We start from the raw sequence: 20,306 nt of genomic DNA, 5'->3' as shown, positions 1-20,306 counted from the left end.
TAGAGGTAGATGTTTAATGTTTTCTTCAATCATTCACTCTTATATGAAATGCCATCTGATTTGTCTGATCTCTGGTCTTTCCTTCCCTTTCCTCTTATTCTTTTCTCTCTTTATATTCGTTCCCTTGTTGCCTGTTTCCTTAGCTGTCACCACTCTGCAGTACTCTCGCTTTGTATTTTCTATAGTTACAGTCGTCTAAGGTTCAAATGCGGGTTTGAATCCTGGCCACAGTCCTTTTTAGATATATAACTTTTTTATGAAACATCTTCTCTCTGAAAAATGAGGATAAACAGCTTCATTATAGAGCTTTGTGAGGATTATAGACCATGTATGTAAAGTGCTTGGAACCTGATATAGTAGGTAACAGTACTGATGGTAATGATAGAAGAAGTAATACGACTACTATGACTACTGCTACTGTTGTTACTACTAGTCATAGTAGTTTAGTTATGATGATGTCCCAAAGTGACCCGCCTAACACTGGCTTCCTTTCCTAGTCTAAAAACTTTTAAAACACTGTTTTATTCTTTATTCTCTTTGAAACCCCTTTATTTTTTCCTTGAAAGTGTCACCTTCTTATTTACCCCAAAGTTATTAACCTTGCCCTTTCCAGTTAGTTTGTGACTGAATACTGCAACATTTTGTTAGCTGGTCTCTCATTTTATAATTTCTCTTTTTTTCTAATATATCCTGTATTCCTCTGACAAACTAATTCCCCCATCATCTACCTATGATATCAAATCTCAGCTCTGACCATTTGAATGTGGGAGTGGTCAGCAGCTATTCTAGTGATTGGGGCAAGATCATGAAGGACCTAACATTGCAATGTCATGAGTTTACACTTTATTTCAACCCAATAGGAATACCTTCAAAGGGTTTTTAGTGGGAGAAATCAGTTTCCGTGCAGTTTGGAGAAAGGTTTGAAGACTGAAGGCAGCAGACTACTTATGAGACTGCCGAAGTAATTTGGCTCTACTTAATGTTTTGTTTTTTGATTACCACAGGGTTTGTTACTAACTTTCATACTTTTAGTCAAGAATTGTAAAGATTTTAACACATGTATGCTTCTTTTTATAGGTTGATTTAAAAAATTTTTAGTTTCTACATATTACCTTTAAAAAAAAACATGTTAAAGCCCATGCATATAGACTTGACACATCCTAATTATTAGGAATATTTAAAAACATTTGAGGGATTCAGCTCTGAGTTGAGTGAGCCATAATGAACAAAACTTGGGCCCGGGGATAACTAATTCAGTAGCTTTGTGACTTAAAAAGTTTTTGGAGTAATGCCGAGTGTCTCCATGTCATTTGATCTCCATTGACATTTGAGTTGATGGTATAAAGGATACTCTGCTAGGTGCTGAGGATACAAAAACTACAGTATAGGCATGGTTTCTCTTTTGAGGCTTATGACTTATTTGGAAAAGCAATGACTGTTATATGAAAAGATATAAAGTGATTTCCATGATGTGGTAAATGAGCAGTGTATGAGTGTTATTGTGGCTAGAATTGTTAGGAAAGTTTTCATGGAGGAAGTAAGACTCCAGCTGTATATCCTAAAGGATTTTGGTAACTGAAAAGAGCAGTGAGGATGACATTCTAAACGGAGGACCTTTGGGAACTCCAAATGTTGCTGTCTTTCAGGGGATAATGTACAAATCTTACACAGTCTGGAAGATTTTCAGAGAATGGTAAGTAGTGTGAGTCAGGTTTGGAGAGATGAATTAGAACTTTGAGATGATGGCTTTCTTTGAAAGCAGTGAAGCATCAGCAGTTTGGCTCAGTAATCGTTATGATCACGTATTTGCTAAATGCCTTTCACGCTCTTTGGATTAGTACTGTTTTCTAAGTGTCCACAATTAATGATGAGATATTTGGCAAGTTATTTAAACAGTCTTAGCCTTAGTTTCCTTATCTGTATAAGTAATGTAGTAAATAGCTCTCAAAGTTGTGGATAAATGACAAAGTGCCCAGCCTAGTGCCTGGTAAATAGGCATTCTATAAATATTAGTTTATCTACCTTCCCTAAAGATCCTTAGTCTTTTCTTACTATCTCCAACTGCTTGACTGTCTAAGCTCATAAAGTCTCAAAGGTTTTGTACTGTATTTGGTGTTTATATTAACATAGGTTTTATGATGTAAACACATGAAATAATATGCTTTCAGTAAAATTTTTCATTAACATTCAATCTCTTAGTTCATTTGGCATGATAATGTGAAAAGTACTACTGGTTAGTTGTCATGTATTGGACTGAGCTATATGAAATTGCCAATATGTGACTGTCACCTATAAAAATGATAATTTCATGTGATTCAACTTAGTATAACTTATGACTATAACTGGTATAGCAGTAGATGGTTAAAATACTTACTTAGAATTCTTTTCCTTCATTTTTTTTTTAAGAGCCTGATAATTTAAGTGACTCTCTCTTTTCTGGCGATGAAGAAAATGCTGGGACTGAGGAAATAAAGAATGAGATAAATGGAAATTGGATTTCGGCATCCTCCATTAATGAAGCTAGAATTAATGCCAAGGCGAAAAGGCGGCTACGGAAAAACTCGTCCCGGGACTCTGGCAGAGGCGATTCCGTCAGTGATAACGGAAGTGAAGGCCTTAGAAGTGGAGTAACTGTACCAACCAGTCCAAAGGGAAGGTTGCTAGATAGGCGATCCAGATCTGGGAAAGGAAGGGGACTACCAAAGAAAGGTTAGTATATACCACGTCCAAAGACACAAATGGAAAAAATATTGTCTGATTCTTATACTACAGTTTCCTTGTTCTAAGAATGAGAGAAATTTAAACAATGATAATGTTTTATGGCTTGTGTATGTTTTTACATAGTAATAATCTGAGGACCGTACCACTTTTTCTTTTAAGTTGAACCTTTTTTTCTTGTTTGAGTAGATTAGTTTTCTTGAGCAGTACTTTATCTCATATTTCCAGCAAAATACACAGCAGTGTTCTTCACAGTTATGAATTGTGCATGTATTCTCTAATTCTGCTTGAAAGAAGTAGGGTCAGAAATTCATCGTGTCTGTTATCTAATGAATCTAATTAATTATGTCCATTGTTAAGAATACATGATAAATATAATTTGGTAATATCCGGGTCAGAATTTTAATAATTTTGTAGATCTGGTTCTGAGTTATTTTCGGCTCTGTTTGTTTTGGGTACTGGAGTGCAATGGTCTTGTTTCACTGCTGTATCTCCAGTGCCTGGAGTAGTGACTAGCAATCTGGGTACTTAAATATTTGTTGAATGAGGGGCTGTCAGCCTCTGTCTGTAGTAGAATTTTGATGCAATTTGTTGTTGATTTCACCAGCTTCTGAATGGTGGGAGCTTCAAATTATGGCATAGGATACTTGTAAAATGTTTTTGTGCCCTGTCAGGAATTGTTATTCTTGTTGAATGGCTCTGCAACCATTGGCTGAGTCAAAATGAAACCTAGTTATCAGATTCTGTTTTGCTCTGGTGGCAAGAATTATACTCTATGTGTAAAATAAAAACCTCCCCCCCAAAACTGGTGATAACTGTACAAGTTCTTTAAAAATAATGCAATATATTGAGCTTATAAAAACATTTCAATAAGTTTATTTAGTAAAGCAACTTTGAAAGTTGGAATTGTTAAACTTCTGCTGGTGAATTTGTATGTAGAGAAGTAGAAATGATGATTAGTTCTGCTAATGCTTAAATAGCAATTAGTTATTTGTAACATATTTCTAGTTTTGAAGTATTTGTTTCTTTTTATATCTAAAGAGTATTTGACTTTAAAACATTTGATGGTGGTTAGTGTACTTCTTTGTTGAATAATTTCTCCCTTGTGGAGTTTTCTATGCCACATCTTACTGGCTCAACATATTTCTTTTTTGTTGTTGCTGTTCCCAAGATAATGTCATATAGAATTTAGAGCTCCACTGCAGTATCACTTGCCTTGAGGTCACCGCTACAGCTATTTTTCTGATTTTTTTGGTTTGTTTGTTTTTGCTTTTATTTTAAAGCATCTGCCTTTTTAGTTTTAACTTTGTAGGCTATTTCAACTTGCTTTTTTGGAAATAGGTTATAAAATAATATCTAATCATTACTGAAAAGTCAGTGATCTGAATAAAAAGAGGTTTAACATATAATTCTCAACTGGCAAAATCACTAGCATAGAAATTAAAATACAGTTTTTTAACTGCTATTGAATTAACACCTGAACATCTAGAATTATTTCACATTTCAATTAAAATTTATGAACTATGGACATTATGCTCTTTCCTTTCTCAATTCTAAACTTTTTCAGGTGGTGCTGGAGGCAAAGGTGTCTGGGGTACACCTGGACAGGTATATGATGTGGAGGAGGTGGATGTGAAAGATCCTAACTATGATGATGACCAGGTGGGAAGTGTTTTACTTTCTGTAATATATATTTAAAATACTTAAAAACTTTTTGATCTCATGTTTGTAGTATACTCATATATTTGTCAAATCATGTATTCTGTATCTATACGCTATACCATTCATATCATATATATATAATTTTATAATGTGTGATTATAATTTGCGTGAGTATCTGATATGTATATAATATGAGTGTGTATATATGTGTGTACACATATTACACACATTAGTATGTATATCTAAATCATATATATATTTAGTCCTTTCAGACTGTTAGGTTAATTTTGGATTAGAAAACCAAGTTAACTGATAAGTAATGTATGCATAATTTTCACTTGGTTTCTGAATTTAATTAGACATGGAAATATTTCTAAGGGAACATGAGAAATATATTTTAAAACCAGTAGGATTCAAGTACTATAAAATCTTTGCTAAATGTTCTAATTTTAATATATAGTCTTGAAAGACTTGAAAGTATGTTGTTAGACTGAAGCCAGTCACAAGTTGGCATATAAACATTTCAGGGCTTTTTTTGCAGAGAAGGGGGGATAGAAGATTATTGGACATCTTATTCTTTTTGAAATTTCAGTTGAATAGTGCTTTTTCCTTAGAGATTTTTTGGTCACTACAACATTGATTTTTGTTATAAGGGCTTTTTTATTATCATAATACTAATCATGAAGGCTTTGGCTCCTGCTGTTTTGTTTTTTTTTTTAAGTGAAATTTTAATGAAAATACTAGGTGTTATAGGAAGCTTAAAGCTTTTTGGTCACTGAAGTATTGGTTTTGTGGGAGAGAGAAAAAAAATTAACAGAAGATATGGGGGATCAGAAGCAAGTCATATATTTGCTGTAGTTAGTGGTTTTAATCTGTATACTGGTTTATTATATTCAGATTTTATAAAAGAACAGTGACATAGATTCTGTTTTTATATTATATAAGTGATCAAAGCATGTAGCATCTCCTTTTCTTGCCCTGAATGGGTATTACTAACCAGTTAGAGTATAAAATTGTGAAACAATTTCAGTTTATCTGAATATTTTGTTCTTTAATTTATAACTTCTGCCCCTTCCCTTTCCAGGAAAACTGTGTTTATGAAACTGTAGTTTTGCCTTTGGATGAAACGGCATTTGAGAAGACTTTAACACCAATCATACAGGAATATTTTGAGCACGGAGATACTAATGAAGTTGCGGTAGGTTTAAAGTTGCAAGCATAATTTATTTAATACAGGAGAGCAGACACTGTTAAAAGCAAAACATCATATCCAGAATGATCTTGGATCACTGAAAAAGTTTAAGCATTTTCTTATGCATAAATGAATTTCTAACTAAGAAATGGCCTAAAATTTTATTTAGACCACTTCTTACCTATTTGGGATCTGATGAGGGCTGTGTGCCATTTTCTTCTCTGAAAAATGGCACAACACAATATTTTAATAATTTTTATAATTATAGCATTTTTATAATTGATAGTTTATAAAATATAATTTTAACAATTTCAAGGCATTTATGTACCTTCTAAAATGTCCTTAGGGATCTCATTAAAAATGCCTCAGTTCCATTTTTTTGACATTCATTTCAATGCTTAGGACTAGAATAAAGTTTATCTTTGTACTCTGTCCAGAAAAGAACACAGATACAAACGTTTGGAAGAGAATGCATACAGAAATCAAGAGAACAAATGTGTGGTGTTTTTTTTTTTTTTTTTAATTTATTTTATTTATTTATTTATTTAATTTTTGGCTGCTTTGGGTCTTGGTTGCTGTGCGCGGGCTTTCTCTAGTTGTGGTGAGTGGGGGCTGCTCTTTGTTGTGGTGCGTGGGCTTCTCATTGTGGTGGCTTCTCTTGTTGTGGAGCACAGGCTCAAGGCACGTGGGCTTCAGTAGTTGTGGCACGCGGGCTTCAGTAGTTGTGACTCGCGGGCTCTAGAGCACAGGCTCAGTAGTTGTGGCGCATGGGCTTAGTTGCTCTGCGGCATGTGGGATCTTCCCGGACCAGGGCTCGAACCCATGTCCCCTGCATTGGCAGGTGGATTCTTAACCACTGCACCACCAGGGAAGCCCCACAAATGTGTTTTTGAAGCATAATTTGTATGGGAACATGTATTGTGTTACGAATTGTTTGTAAAGTAAATCTAAAAGGGTAGAATAAAATTATTGGTCTAGTTCAGTAGTTTAGTATTACTGACTTAAAGTAATAAAATTGCATCTCCATAGAAGACTTTTATAATTTAGATTATTTTAATTCAGACTGGGTTTTCTTGGTTTGTCTGATAATACGAGGTTTGATAGCTTTGAGTTTTTGTAGGAATAAAACCGAGTATTTGTTCAGCTTACCTAACTGGTGTCCTTGTTAGTAGTCATTACTCTAAGTAACTGAGTTACAAGTTAGTCTCTATGGTCATACTGCCTGTATTCCACTTCCAACCTAGGCACTCCTCTGGGTGCCCTCAGCAAATACTTAATTTTTCTGTGCTTTGGGTGTGGTGAGTATGATGATAATACCTCCCTCAAAGAGTATAAACTAAGGTGGCTGTTATAATTCCTGATATACTGTAAGTGGTCAGTAAGTATTAGCTGCTGCTATTATATTTTTTAAGAGAAAATTTTACTTTATCCCGGCATTTAAAACAATAATCCCACTTAAAAACAGTGGTTTAAGATCTCATTTTAAACTTTATATGAAAGTACAAATATTTGGGTGAAGAGAGTATAAACAGTTTATGATAATGTAAAATGAATTTCCCTACAAATGCTCATAAAACAATATTTCTAGAAGTAATAGAGTATAAGGCAGAGAGTTAGTTAACTCCTAACACCAAACTTAGCAATACTATGTAGTTTAATAAACTATTTTAGGTGTAATTCACATTCTTGAGTTTAGTGATGTTCAGACAGTTGAAGCTTGACTTAAAGTGGATCAGTATTTAATTTATATGTAGAAAAAGATGTATTTATCTTATCCCCAAATTTTGAGTGCTTCTCTGATTTTTTCCAGTCAAGGAGAGGGAAGGATATATGGGTAATATCTTGATTTTTTTCAAAAATAAAATAAAATAAAATTGAACTATAGGCAGTGACATACTTTTTTTTTTTTTTTTGAATAGGAAATGCTAAGAGATTTAAATCTTGGTGAAATGAAAAGTGGAGTACCAGTGTTGGCAGTGTCATTGGCGTTGGAGGGAAAAGCTAGTCATAGAGAAATGACATCTAAGCTTCTTTCTGACCTTTGTGGGACAGTAATGAGCACAAATGATGTAGAAAAATCATTTGATAAATTGTTGAAAGATCTACCTGAATTAGCATTGGATACTCCTAGAGCACCACAGGTTTGTATGATTCTTCCTCTTGTTCATTCTCTCTGTCTACTTCACTTGCAAGTATAGAACTAATACATACTCCTAGGAAATTTTATTAGATGAAAGAAGAAAAACTGGCCCATATTCCCTGTCACACAAAGATAGCCCTCTAATGTTTTCGTGTATTTTTCCCTAGCTGTTTCTACCCCCACAACATAGTTTTCATCACACTGTAATTTTATATCTTACTTTTCCCCCCATGCTCTGTATAGTTTTTAGGTCATGTTTTTTTGCTGTCTGTATATTCTCTATTACATGTAGTTAAGCTGTTTCATGAGCTAGGATTTTTAAAAAATGTAGATTGTTATAATTGAGGATTGAGTTTGCTTCACTAATGTTTATTATAAAAATAATGATAAATAAGATTGTTCCCTTTTGTAGCTTTCGTGGGGAAATAATTAGAAAATTCATGACTTATATATGCTTTTGTTTAGATTCTGTTCAAAGCCTTTTACTTTTATTAGATTTAATACATGCTGACACTATAATATGACTTTCTGGTTTGAAATTGAAAATGTGTGAAATCGTTGCTATTTACCTGAACAAAGTTTTAAAGCAAGGTAGGAGCACTTTACTTAAACATTAATTTAGGAATAGACTATAGGTAGGTTAACATAAATGCTGTTTCTGTTATACTTTCCTGTGACAGACAGTAAGTAGTCTGTGTCAGTATTGAGCTGTGATTCAAACATGAATTTTTTTTCTTTTTATACCAATACCCATACTTTAAAAAAAAAACTGTACATAATAGTCATTATAGAAGTTTTGAAGAATAAAGAAAAGCCAAAAGGAAGAAAGGCCAGCAAAAATAACCACTGTTAACTGTTAACATTTTGGTGTTTAAATCTTCCATTCTACTTTTTGTGGGTATGTATCAGTATACGGTTTTTACATATCCTTACGTTTTTTGTTTTAATAAAAAGTGGAATCATACTGTATATGCTACTTGGTAAACTTGATTTTTCTTACACCATAAAATGTGGTAAACATATTTGGCCACACGGTGTACCGTCTTACATACATACCATTCAGCCACACAATTACTGTTAGACACTAAGTTGTTTCCAGTTTTTTTAAGAAATAATGCTATGAACATATTTTCAGATAAATATTTCTGCACAACTTTTCCCCCTCAGATAAATTCCTTTAATCAAACAGGTTTGAGAGACCATAGTCCAGTTTTTTTTCTTTCCAGAAGAGATGTTTCTCTTGACTATTAAGTCATTGACTTAGCAAGTATTTTTGATTATATGCTATGTTTCAAGCAGTGTGCAACGTGTTGGGGATTCAGTAGTGAGCAAAACAGATGTTTTATGCCCCCATGGCTTTTAACTTGAAGGTTAAGATGTGGGAGTGTATGCCGGGCATAAACAGTAGGTGCTAAATAGGTGTTTTTTGAATACTCCAACATGTCTTAGGTATTGACTGTGTAGTTCAACCAGTCTTCATCATTTATGTTTTTAGAAATTGTGTCCTATAAAGCTTTATTTTAGATTTTTTTATATAGCTCTTTTTTTCTTTTTCTTATTATAGTTGGTGGGCCAGTTTATTGCTAGAGCTGTTGGAGATGGAATTTTATGTAATACCTATATTGATAGTTACAAAGGAACTGTAGATTGTGTACAGGCTAGGTAAGTAAATTAATTTTCCTACTTAGACTTTCAAAATAGGGGAAAGTTCTACAGGATTCTTTTGAAATGACACTTGAATTAATCAGACTTTGTGGACACCTATTTGTCATTTTTGTGTACTCTTTACCGTTAAAACAAAATTGAGAGATTCTTGACATGATATAACAGAAAGAAGACAGTACTATAATGCAGAAGTTCTGGGTTTTAGCTAAACTGTTAGCTACCTTTATGTCGAGCCACTTTTCTCTCGGCCTCAGTTTCCTTATTTATAAAATGAAAGGATGGGACTTGGAATGTTTTTTAAGGTCCCTTTAGGTTTTAATATTCTGTAATAATTTAATATTCTAATAAGATGGACAGTATTAACAAAGGAGCCTTATTTTCAATTTTATATTTATTTGCTATAGAAATCTTAGGAAATAATGTTTTTCACTTTTGTTCTTTGGTATATTTATAAGCTAAATGTGATATTTGGGAGTTATGCTCTATGATTTTTCATAACTTCCTGGAAACTTAGACTTGGACTTAGCCATGTCTTAGGTTTTCACAGGTATAGATATTAATTTTCTAGGACTACTTCAGGTCAGAGTGGAATGATTGCGCTGGTGGAAAGGCATGGATCTATGTAAAAGTTAGTTTTAGGTGAAATGTTCCTTCTCAGGCTAGATCAGTAATTTTGAAATAACGTTATTAGACTTTTGTTGACCGAGAAATGGAAATGAGTGAGAGAATATTAATATGAGAAGCAACTTTTTTTGTTCCCAACTTTTTATCTTGAAAAATAGTTTTTTAAGAGACTTCTGAACTTTAGGTTGCTTTTATGTTATATGAAAACTTTTAGTGTATATGGGTTTTTTCCCCCAACTTCATCCATAATTTGGTCAATCTCAAGCATGTCCATATGTCAAAATTAACTTTTTTTTTTTTTTTTGTAGAGCTGCTCTGGACAAGGCTACCGTGCTTCTGAGTATGTCTAAAGGTGGAAAGCGCAAGGACAGTGTTTGGGGCTCTGGAGGTGGGCAGCAGTCTCTTAACCACCTTGTTAAAGAGGTAACTACTGGGCATTGTCTTTAGCTTAATTTATATGTATTCTTTAGGGAAACAAACTCTGCCCTCTAGCTGGTATTTTTGTGGACAAGAATTAATTTCAGTTTTATAGCTGCAAATGGAAAATGGAATAATCCTTATATATTTGGCTTTATGCCCTTTTGCTGTAAATTATACAATAATTATATAGTCATTATTAAATTTTTATGGTTTCTCTGACTTAAAAATAAGACTGTGTTAAGTTAAAGGGGCTTTCATGAAGTTAAAGGGGATTTTGTGAAGAAGGCTGTGTAGGAACCTAAAAGGAATACCTAAAGTCTTTTTCTTGGAATTTAAAATTTTTCAGACTGTTGAAATAAGAGTTTCTGTTTTGTAGTTATTCAATAAATGTCCATTTTATAAGAGCAGTTTGAAACTGGATGGTCTCAGATTGTAAGTTATGCATTATGAACACTAGAGTAGATCAGAGTGGTAGATTTTTATAGGGAAGTTCACTACCTGTATGCATTCTTTAAAAGAAAAAGTAATTGGTTTTTGCATTAATACCAGATTTATTCTCTATGGATTTTTTCTTCTGGCAGCAAAGTGATATTCTATAATAAGAAACCAGAAAAAGTAGTTAATCCTATTTGAAGATTTTTAAGAAAATTAGAAGATTTATATAGTACATGTGCTTCTGATTTTTGAGTATAATCTTTCATGTGACTATAGTTTTGATATTTAATAAATATTTTAATGATATGTATACCAAGTTTGAGTGTTAAGGAGCTCAAAATATTGTTAGAGCTTTGACCAGTTTTGTTTTTATATATGTTAAGGTAGATGAGTTGGTGTTTGTAATGTCATGATTGCAATATCTGTTTTTAAAAAATTTAAAAGTTATTACAAAAATTGAGGTATAAAAACAGTGGAAATACCAGAGCAGTTCAGCAAGAAAATGAAATAGAAGGCATCTAAGTTGGAAAAGAAGAGTAAAACTATCTCTGTTCCCAGATGACATGATCTGTGTACAGAAAATCCAAGTGAATTCTCAAAAAAACAAAAACACCAAACTATTATAAACGAATTCAGCACAGTTGCAGGATACAAGATCAGTGTACAGAATTTAATTCTAGGTCTTCTGTACACTAGCAATGCAATGAATGGTCTGAAATGAAATTAAGAAACAATTGCATTTGTAATAGCATAAAAATTAAAATACAAAGGAATAAATTTAACAAAAGAAGTGCAAGTCTTGTGCACCAAGAACTGCAAAACACTGTTGAAAGAAATTAAATAAGGCCTAAATAAGTAGAAAGATATCCCATGTTTATGGACTGAAAGACTTAGTATTGTTAGGATGATAATGCTTCTCAAAATTAATATTTTGAGAAACTGCCAAACTGTTTTATGGTATGTGAATTATCACAACAAAAAAAAATGGTCACGATGAAAATTGAAATAAAACTACCAATATGTGAGTTTGAGGTTGACATTATTTGGATGTTCATTTATTTTACATGGAAGGATGAGTTGGACAGAGAGGACTTTTAGAAATACATACATGTATTTATAATATCGTTCTCAACAATGCATGGAACCCAGTGGGAAACATTTAAATACTTTAAGTTAATAACAAAGTTAAAAAACTAAGTGATGTAATTTAAATAATAAATATATTAGTTTATAATTATAAAGTGAAAATACTTTATTCAAGTAACATGCTTTAAATATTTATTTTCCTAAAGCATGATAATAGGAATTATTCATCAAGATGTATTCTGTTGATCAAATTTTACTATACTTTTAATGGAAATACATTGTAGAAGTTGGAAGGAGAACATACTTAAATGAGATTTCAGTCAGCCAATATTCATTGAGTGTCTACTAGGCGCAAAGATGATTTTAACAGGCGATGTATAGGGGAGAACATTCCTCGTTGAAGTTCTTGTGCTGAAAAGCTTTTCCTCTTTTTCTCTGGAGCCATAGATGTTCTTGTGCAACTTTCAACAAGGAGAGTCAAGACTTGCCTCCTTAGCTATAACTGGAAGCTGAATTACTGACGAACGTTTTAAATAATGGGCCTCAAATCTTCAATTGTAGAGAAGAGAGAAAACTGCTTTGGAAGTCTTTGCCCTGTCTAGTAAAGCCCTATTAGCTCTCATTTTTTGGCTCCCACTTAATGTCATGCTGATGGAAATGGGTTTGCGCCACTTTAAAAATTCATTTTGAGACTTTCAGTTAGTGCCCTCTAGTGGTATTTAAGGTCCCTTGTTTTACAGGGAGCATTGAAGCATTATGGTCACAACTGAGGCCAAACACATCTTAAGTCTACTCCTCGATCGTGATGGATTATTGAAACACACCGAAACACTGCATTCCCTTCATGACTATGAACCATTTAAAATTTGGGGATTTGCTTTTTAATTATTAAAAAATTCTGTTATGATAGTGTCATGTCAAGACTATTCTTAAACAACTGTTTGTGACCTATTCATCATGTACTATATTAAGATGAGGGTAAATAAATCCTTAGGCAAAACAGAATTTTTTAAAAATCAAGAATTCTAACACATCTCAATCTTTAAATCTAATAGATTGATATGCTGCTGAAAGAGTATTTACTCTCTGGAGACATATCTGAAGCTGAACATTGCCTTAAGGAACTGGAAGTACCTCATTTTCACCATGAGCTTGTATATGAAGTAAGATTACTTTGACATTCCAAAAAGAATTATTAGCTGTTCCTTTTTGCACCACAGTGACTTAATGCTTCTTTAATAACATACATTTTTGTTTTCTTTGAAAAATTTTAATGTTAAGGGGGAGAGGGTTTTACAATTTTTTTTTAATCAAGGTATAATTTAGAGTAAAATACACTCTTTAGCTGTGCAGTTCAATGAATTTTTGACAAATGTATCAAGTCACATAACCACTATCTCAGAATATAGAACGTTTCCATCACTTCCAGAAGTTTGGGGCTAACCTGTTCCCCTACCACTGTCATCTCCTGGTAACCACTGATATAATGTTTGTCCCTATAGTTATGCCTTTCCCAGACTATCATCATATAAATGGAATCATACTGTGTGTCTGACCTTCTTCAGGTAGCATAATGCTTTTAAGATATGTCCATGTCATTTTATGTAACAGTAAATTCACTTTTTAGTGCTGGGTGATATTCCATTGAATAGACCTACCATATTGTTTCCAGTTTGAGTGATTATTAAAAAAAGCAGTCATAAATATTCACTCACAGGTTTTGTGTGGACATATCTTTTCATTTTTCTTGGGTAAATACCTAGGTGTTGAATTTCTGGATCATACAGTAAGAGTATTTTTAACTTCATAAAAACATTCATATTCATGATACGTACTTTCCAGATTTTTCCTTTATTTCATAATATCTTTATTAAAATAGTGTTTTCATTCCAGAATATGCCCCCTCAACATATTGTATTAGGTATTTGGCAATATGTTAACAAAATGCATTGGCTTTAATTTCTATATAGCATCTGTCATTTTATCTCAGATAATGATAATGCCAGGAGGTTTGAGTTAAATGAAAAGTACTTAGATAATGTTTAGCATTTCTAGATTTAAATCTTAGCCTTGCACTTCTCATCTGTGTGCTTTTGAGTGATTCATTTTAACTTTTAAAGTATTAGTTTCCTCATCTTTTATTTATTATTGATTTTTTCCACACACACACACACACACACACACACACACACACACACTGTATTTTATTTTTACAAGAGATAAATAAACTGACGTCAAGCATTGTAAATGGATGACCACAACAAAAGCAACAATGATTGCAATTACCAAACACACTAATACTATGTCATAATACTGACATTCAGTCCAGTAATCCTCCACTGTAACAGCTCCTTTACTTTGCAATGATAATTGATTTGTATATTTTTTGCTTCCGAATCCTTGTGGGATTTTTTTTTTATTCAAACAGAAAGTCACAAAAATTATAATTATAATCATCCTCATCTATACATATATATACATATATATACATATTAGAGATGAGATCTGATAGATTTTAGGAGCAGTTTCTTATATGAAAATGAGCAATAATTCAATCATTTATTCAATTTTTAGGCCATTGTAATGGTTTTAGAGTCAACTGGAGAAAGTACATTTAAGATGATTTTGGACTTATTAAAATCTCTTTGGAAATCTTCTACCATTACTCTAGACCAAATGAAAAGAGTAAGTATAACATTATTTTGAACAATTTTTAGGCTTACATCTTAAATACATATGATTGAATACAGATTACGAATTGTTAATGAAATTTTCTTTTAGGCTTGTGTAGTAATATTATGCCTATATGTATGTGTATATATATATATATTTTTTTTAATGGTACTGTTTATGTTTGAACCCTTTATAGCCATTTCCTGGAAAGTAATAAATACTCCAGTATTTTTGAACCTGTATTTTGAAAAATGTGATGTGTGTGTGTTCTTCCTCAAGAGTTCTAAGATACGATAATTTCTTTTTTATATCTAGAGAGAAACATGAATTTCTAACAGATTTATAAAGTACTTAATTTATTCCTATTTAAAATTGTATGCATTATTATTAAATATTGGTGAGGTTCTTACTTGCCTTTTATTTTTTAAAAATGTAGTAAATGTATTATAGAGAAGTAGATGGGGAAGAAATGTGTCCAACGTCTAATGTCTACCTGAAGCTCTTTTGAGAGAACAGTTTTAAAGAAAATATTCTGTAAAAAATATACTTACTCTTCGTACTTTTCAAGGTTCGGCTCTGACTGCAGTCTAATTATATGAACATTTGGCCTTAAATATAGATTGATAATAGTGATGGGTTGTATGGCATTATGTATTTTATATGGGCTAACAACTCTGTAATTCCATTGTTTTAGGGTTATGAGAGAATTTACAATGAAATTCCAGACATTAATCTGGATGTCCCACATTCATACTCTGTGCTTGAGCGATTTGTAGAAGAATGTTTTCAGGCTGGAATAATTTCCAGACAACTCAGAGATCTTTGTCCCTCAAGGTACTTTGTTTATTACTTTCTCAACATGAAATTACTGGCTGAGGTGCTTGGGAGGGCTAAGCTAATTTTCTGTCATTCCAGCTGTGTCTGAAAAATAATAATATCTTCCCTGAAGTCACTCATCAGTGAAAATCATCTGAATTTATGGAGAAACAAGGGTGAAGCTTATTTTGTTCTCTTGTAAATTTGTATAGGACTGCCTCATGAAGCCACAGTTCATTGGAAGGAAAATAATTTTGTGGAGCAGTTCTGTGTACCAAGCTCTGTTCTAAGTGGTTTAAATATTATTTCAGAATAGATATCACCAGTAAGATGAAAAAACTGAGGCCTATGGCAGTGTAATGTACCTTTTCTAAGGTCACGGTAGAAGCCAAGGATGAATTCAGACTTTTTCTGGCTTTTAAGATCTAGGTTCATTCCTGTATTTCATGTGGGTTCCTTTTGCTCCCTCATAGAATGGAGAATTGGGACTGATTGGATTTTACTTCTCTAGAAAGTGTGTGTGTGATTCTTTTGGAGGTATTATATATGTGCTGCTAGGTTCAAACTCTTTAGGAGTTGATGAATTTTTTTTGTTATTAAAGCTTATAATGAAGTTTGTATTGTAATAGATATAAAAGTTTAGCAACAGCTAACCTTGTCTGGGTCTGTTTTATATTTTAAGTTTTTGTAATTTTTATCTGAAGAAGTTTCAGTCTTTATGTATTTTTATGTAAGTGACGGTGAGAATTAAATCTCAAAAAATACTTACCGATAGTGTCCTTTGCTCTACAAAGTTTAGAAGCCATTAAGAGAGAAGAAAAAGATAATGGTGGAATATACATTTTTTTTTTTTAATAAATCTTTTTTTTTTTTAAAGTTATACAATTTTTATTTATTTATTTATTTATTTATGGCTGTGTTGGGTCTTCGTTTCTGTGCGAGGGCTTTCTCTAGTTGCGGCAGGTGGGGGCCACTCTTCATCGCGGTGCACGGGCCTTTCACCATTGCGGCCTCTCTTGTTGCGGAGCACAGGCTCCAGACGCGCAGGCTAAGTAATTGTGGCTCACGGGCCCAGTTGCTCCGCGGCATGTGGGATCTTCCCAGACCAGGGCTCGAACCCGTGTCCCCTGCATTGGCAGGCAGATTCTCAACCACTGCGCCACCAGGGAAGCCCATGGAATATACATTTTAATGGCTTTGATAAGAATGTTTGAAAATGTAGATCTCTACTTTGGTGATAGCATCAATGATGTACTGATGTGCCAAGTGGTATATACATCAGTAACAACTGTCAGCTTTGGCAGGACTTTCTGCTACGTGCTGCTTCATTTCCAACCTTGATCTCCTAACATTATAGTGTGAAGCCTTTATGTTCAGGAAAATATAGCTGGTTTACATTTAGACTTAGTATGAAAAGGGGTTAACACTTTGGCACTGGCTCATTTAAAAAGTTTTTCAGCCTCTATTCAAAAGTCTTAACTAGTTATATCTATTGTGGCTTTACTTTCAAGGATCATTTGAAGAGATGTCTAAACTTTCTGTGTATTCCATAGAACTTTCATTTTTTATCTCTATCGTTTTGCTTATTTGGATGGAGTGCACATTTGTATGTGACCTTGAATGCCTGTTTGTATTGGTCTAGGGTCAGAGAATAATAAGGGCTAATCCTGCTCAAGCTCTGTTTAGCACTTACTGCTTGAGGCTGCTGTTCAACTATTCCTCTTGGGCTGCTGTCACTACATGTAGCTAGTGTGTGGTTACATTATAGAGGAAGGTCTCTTGAGTTTGAAATAGCAGAAATCTCAAAATGGGGCATATGTGGGACTTCCCTGAGGTCCAGTGGTAAAGAATCTGCCTTACAATGCAGGGGATGTGGGTTCAGTCCCTGGTCGGGGAACTAAGATCCCACATGCTGCGGGGCAACTAAGCCTGCACACCACAACTACTGAACTCGGCGTGCCTCAACGAGAGCCTGCGTGCCGCAAGCTACGGAGCCACGTGCTGTGGAGCCTGCGCGCCGTGACTACAGAGCCCATGCACCCTGGAGCCCGCGCACCACGGCTACAGAGCCAATGTGCCCCGGAGCCCACGAGTCGCAACTAGAGAGAGTAAACCCGCATGCCACAATTAGAGAGAAGCCTGCGTGCCGCAACTAGAGAGAAGTCCACATGCCGCGACGAAGACCCAGCACAGCCAAAAAAAAATAAAGAACATAAATAAATAAAATATTTTTTTAAAAGGGGCATATACTGGAATTAATTGGACTTTGTTTTTCCACATTCAGGTTATGGCTTTTCTATATCTGAGAAAAAAATTAAAAAACATTTTTAAACATAGATATTTTGATAGGTTCTGTAGCTCTAGTTTGCATAATTCCCAATCATGTTGGTGTTTCCTATTTGGTTCAGTGTTTAGCTTTCAAATAATATTAATGACATAGTAGAAATAAATACAGGCATACCTCATTTCATTGTGCTTTGCAGATGCTGTGTTTTTTACAAATTGAAGGTTTGTGGCAACCCAGCATTGACAAGTCTATTGGTGCCATTTCCCTAACCAGCATTTGCTCACTTTGTCTGTGTTACATTTTGGTAGTTCTCAGTATTTCTAACCCTCCACCAGCAAAAAGATTAATGACCTGTTAAAGGCTTGGATGATAATTAGCATTTTTCAGCAATAAAGTATTTTTTAATTTTGATATGTACATTGGGTTTTTAGACATAACGCTTATTGCACACTTAATAGGCCACAGTATTGTGTAAACATAATTTTAGGGCTTCCCTGGTGGCGCAGTGGTTGAGAATCTGCCTGCCAATGCAGGGGACGCGGGTTCGAGCCCTGGTCTGGGAAGATCCCACGTGCCGCGGAGCGACTCGGCCCGTGAGCCACAATTGCTGAGCCTGCGCGTCTGGAGCCTGTGCTCCGCAACAAGAGAGGCCGCGATATTGAGAGGCCTGCGCACCGCGATGAAGAGTGGCCCCCGCTTGCCGCAACTGGAGAAAGCCCTCGCACAGAAAACGAAGACCCAACAAAGCCATACATACATACATACATACATAAATAAAAAGAATGTAAGCAGACAAGAATAGCATTAAAAATAATAATAATAAAAAAAAAATTAAAAACAAACAAACAAAAAAAAAACATAATTTTATATTCAGGAAACCAAAAAATTCATGTGATTGCTTTAATGTGATATCACTTTATTGTGGTGATCTGGAACGGAACCCGCAATAATTTTGAGGCGTGTTTGTATTAAATTTCCAAATAGCATAATAATGTTTGCCTTATTTATATTATAACTTCTTTTTTACATGACTTCATTTGGACAGTGAACTTATTTCAATCATCAAGCTTTTATTTAACTAAAAACTGCTCAGATTAAGCAGGTCATTTGATATGTTCTAGGATATGTATCAGGGAAAGTCTTTTCAAAAGACTTAGAGGCATGCTGACTTTTAAAAATTTAAATGACAATACACCCCTTAAAAATTTAATGAATAACCAAAAAAGATGAAGTTTTAAATTCTTTTAGTTGACTGTAGTCAGAATTTGTTTTCATGTTTGTGTTTTTTTTTTTTTTTAACATCTTTATTGGAGTATAATTGCTTTACAATGGTGTGTTAGTTTCTGCTTTATAACAAAGTGAATCAGTTATACATATTATTATATCCCCATATCTCTTCCCTCTTGTGTCTCCCTCCCTCCCACCCTCCCTATCCCACCCCTCTAGGTGGTCACAAAGCACCGAGCTGATTTCCCTGTGCTATTTGGCTGCTTCCCACTAGCTGTTAGTTTTACATTTGGTAGTGTATATATGTCCATGCCACTCTCTCACTTTGTCCCAGCTTACCCTTCCCCCTCCCCATGTCCTCAAGTCCATTCTCAAGTAGGTCTGCATCTTTATTCCCATCTTGCCCCTAGGTTCTTCATGACCTTTTTTTTTAGATACCATATATATGTGTTAGCATACAGTATTTGTTTTTCTCTTTCTGACTGACTTCACTCTGTATGGCAGACTCTAGGTCCATCCACCTCACTAAAATAACTCAATTTCGTTTCTTTTTATGGCTGAGTAATACTGCATTGTATATATGTGCCACATCATCTTTATCCATTCATCTGTTGATGGACACTTGGGTTGCTTCCATGTCCTGGCTATTGTAAATAGAGCTGCCATGAACATTGTGGTACATGACTCTTTTTGAATTATGGTTTTCTCAGGGTATATGCCCAGTGGTGGGATTGCTGGGTTATATGGTAGTTTTATTTTTAGTTTTTTAAGGAACCTCCATACTGTTCTCCATAGTGGCTGTATCAATTTACATTCCCACCAATAGTGCAAGAGGGTTCCCTTTTCTCCACACCCTCTCCAGCATTTATTATTTGTAGATTTTTTTGATGGCCATTCTGTCCGGTGTGAGATGATATCTCATTGTAGTTTTGATTTGCATTTCTCTAATGATTAATGAAGTTGAGCATTCTTTCATGTGTTTGTTGACAATCTGTATATCTTCTTTGGAGAAATGTCTATTTAGGTCTTCTGCCCATTTTTGGATTGGGTTGTTTGTCTTTTTGATATTGAGCTGCATGAGCTGCTTGTAAATTTTGGAGATTAATCCTTTGTCAGTTGCTTCATTTGCAAATATTTTCTCCCATTCTGAGGGTTGTCTTTTCCTCTTGTTTATGGTTTCCTTTGCTGTGCAAAAGCTTTTAAGATTCATTAGGTCCCATTTGTTTATTTTTGTTTTTATTTCCGTTTCTCTAGGAGATGGGTCAAAAAGGATCTTGCTGTGACTTATGTCATAGAGTGTTCTGCCTATGTTTTCCTCTAAGAGTTTGATAGTGTCTGGCCTTACATTTAGGTCCTTAATC

General features: G+C 34.1%; 1 protein-coding gene across 1 annotated transcript in view; it reads left to right on the top strand.

The window, feature by feature from the left end:
* PDCD4 (programmed cell death 4) overlaps positions 1–20,306 on the top strand; it is a 29,308-nt gene that overhangs the window by 7,739 nt on the left and 1,263 nt on the right. The window contains exons 3-11 of the mRNA XM_059901031.1: positions 2,407–2,709; positions 4,286–4,380; positions 5,465–5,578; positions 7,492–7,713; positions 9,277–9,374; positions 10,310–10,424; positions 12,998–13,105; positions 14,517–14,627; positions 15,310–15,449. Of these exons, the coding sequence (XP_059757014.1) occupies positions 2,407–2,709; positions 4,286–4,380; positions 5,465–5,578; positions 7,492–7,713; positions 9,277–9,374; positions 10,310–10,424; positions 12,998–13,105; positions 14,517–14,627; positions 15,310–15,449 (1,306 nt within the window). The remainder of the gene's footprint in view (positions 1–2,406; positions 2,710–4,285; positions 4,381–5,464; positions 5,579–7,491; positions 7,714–9,276; positions 9,375–10,309; positions 10,425–12,997; positions 13,106–14,516; positions 14,628–15,309; positions 15,450–20,306) is intronic.

Source organism: Balaenoptera ricei, chromosome 16, assembly GCF_028023285.1.
Source record: "Balaenoptera ricei isolate mBalRic1 chromosome 16, mBalRic1.hap2, whole genome shotgun sequence".
Lineage (NCBI taxonomy): Eukaryota > Metazoa > Chordata > Mammalia > Artiodactyla > Balaenopteridae > Balaenoptera > Balaenoptera ricei.
The sequence above is the reverse complement of the archived record's forward strand: the minus strand, read 5'-3'. Positions and strand labels throughout refer to the sequence as shown.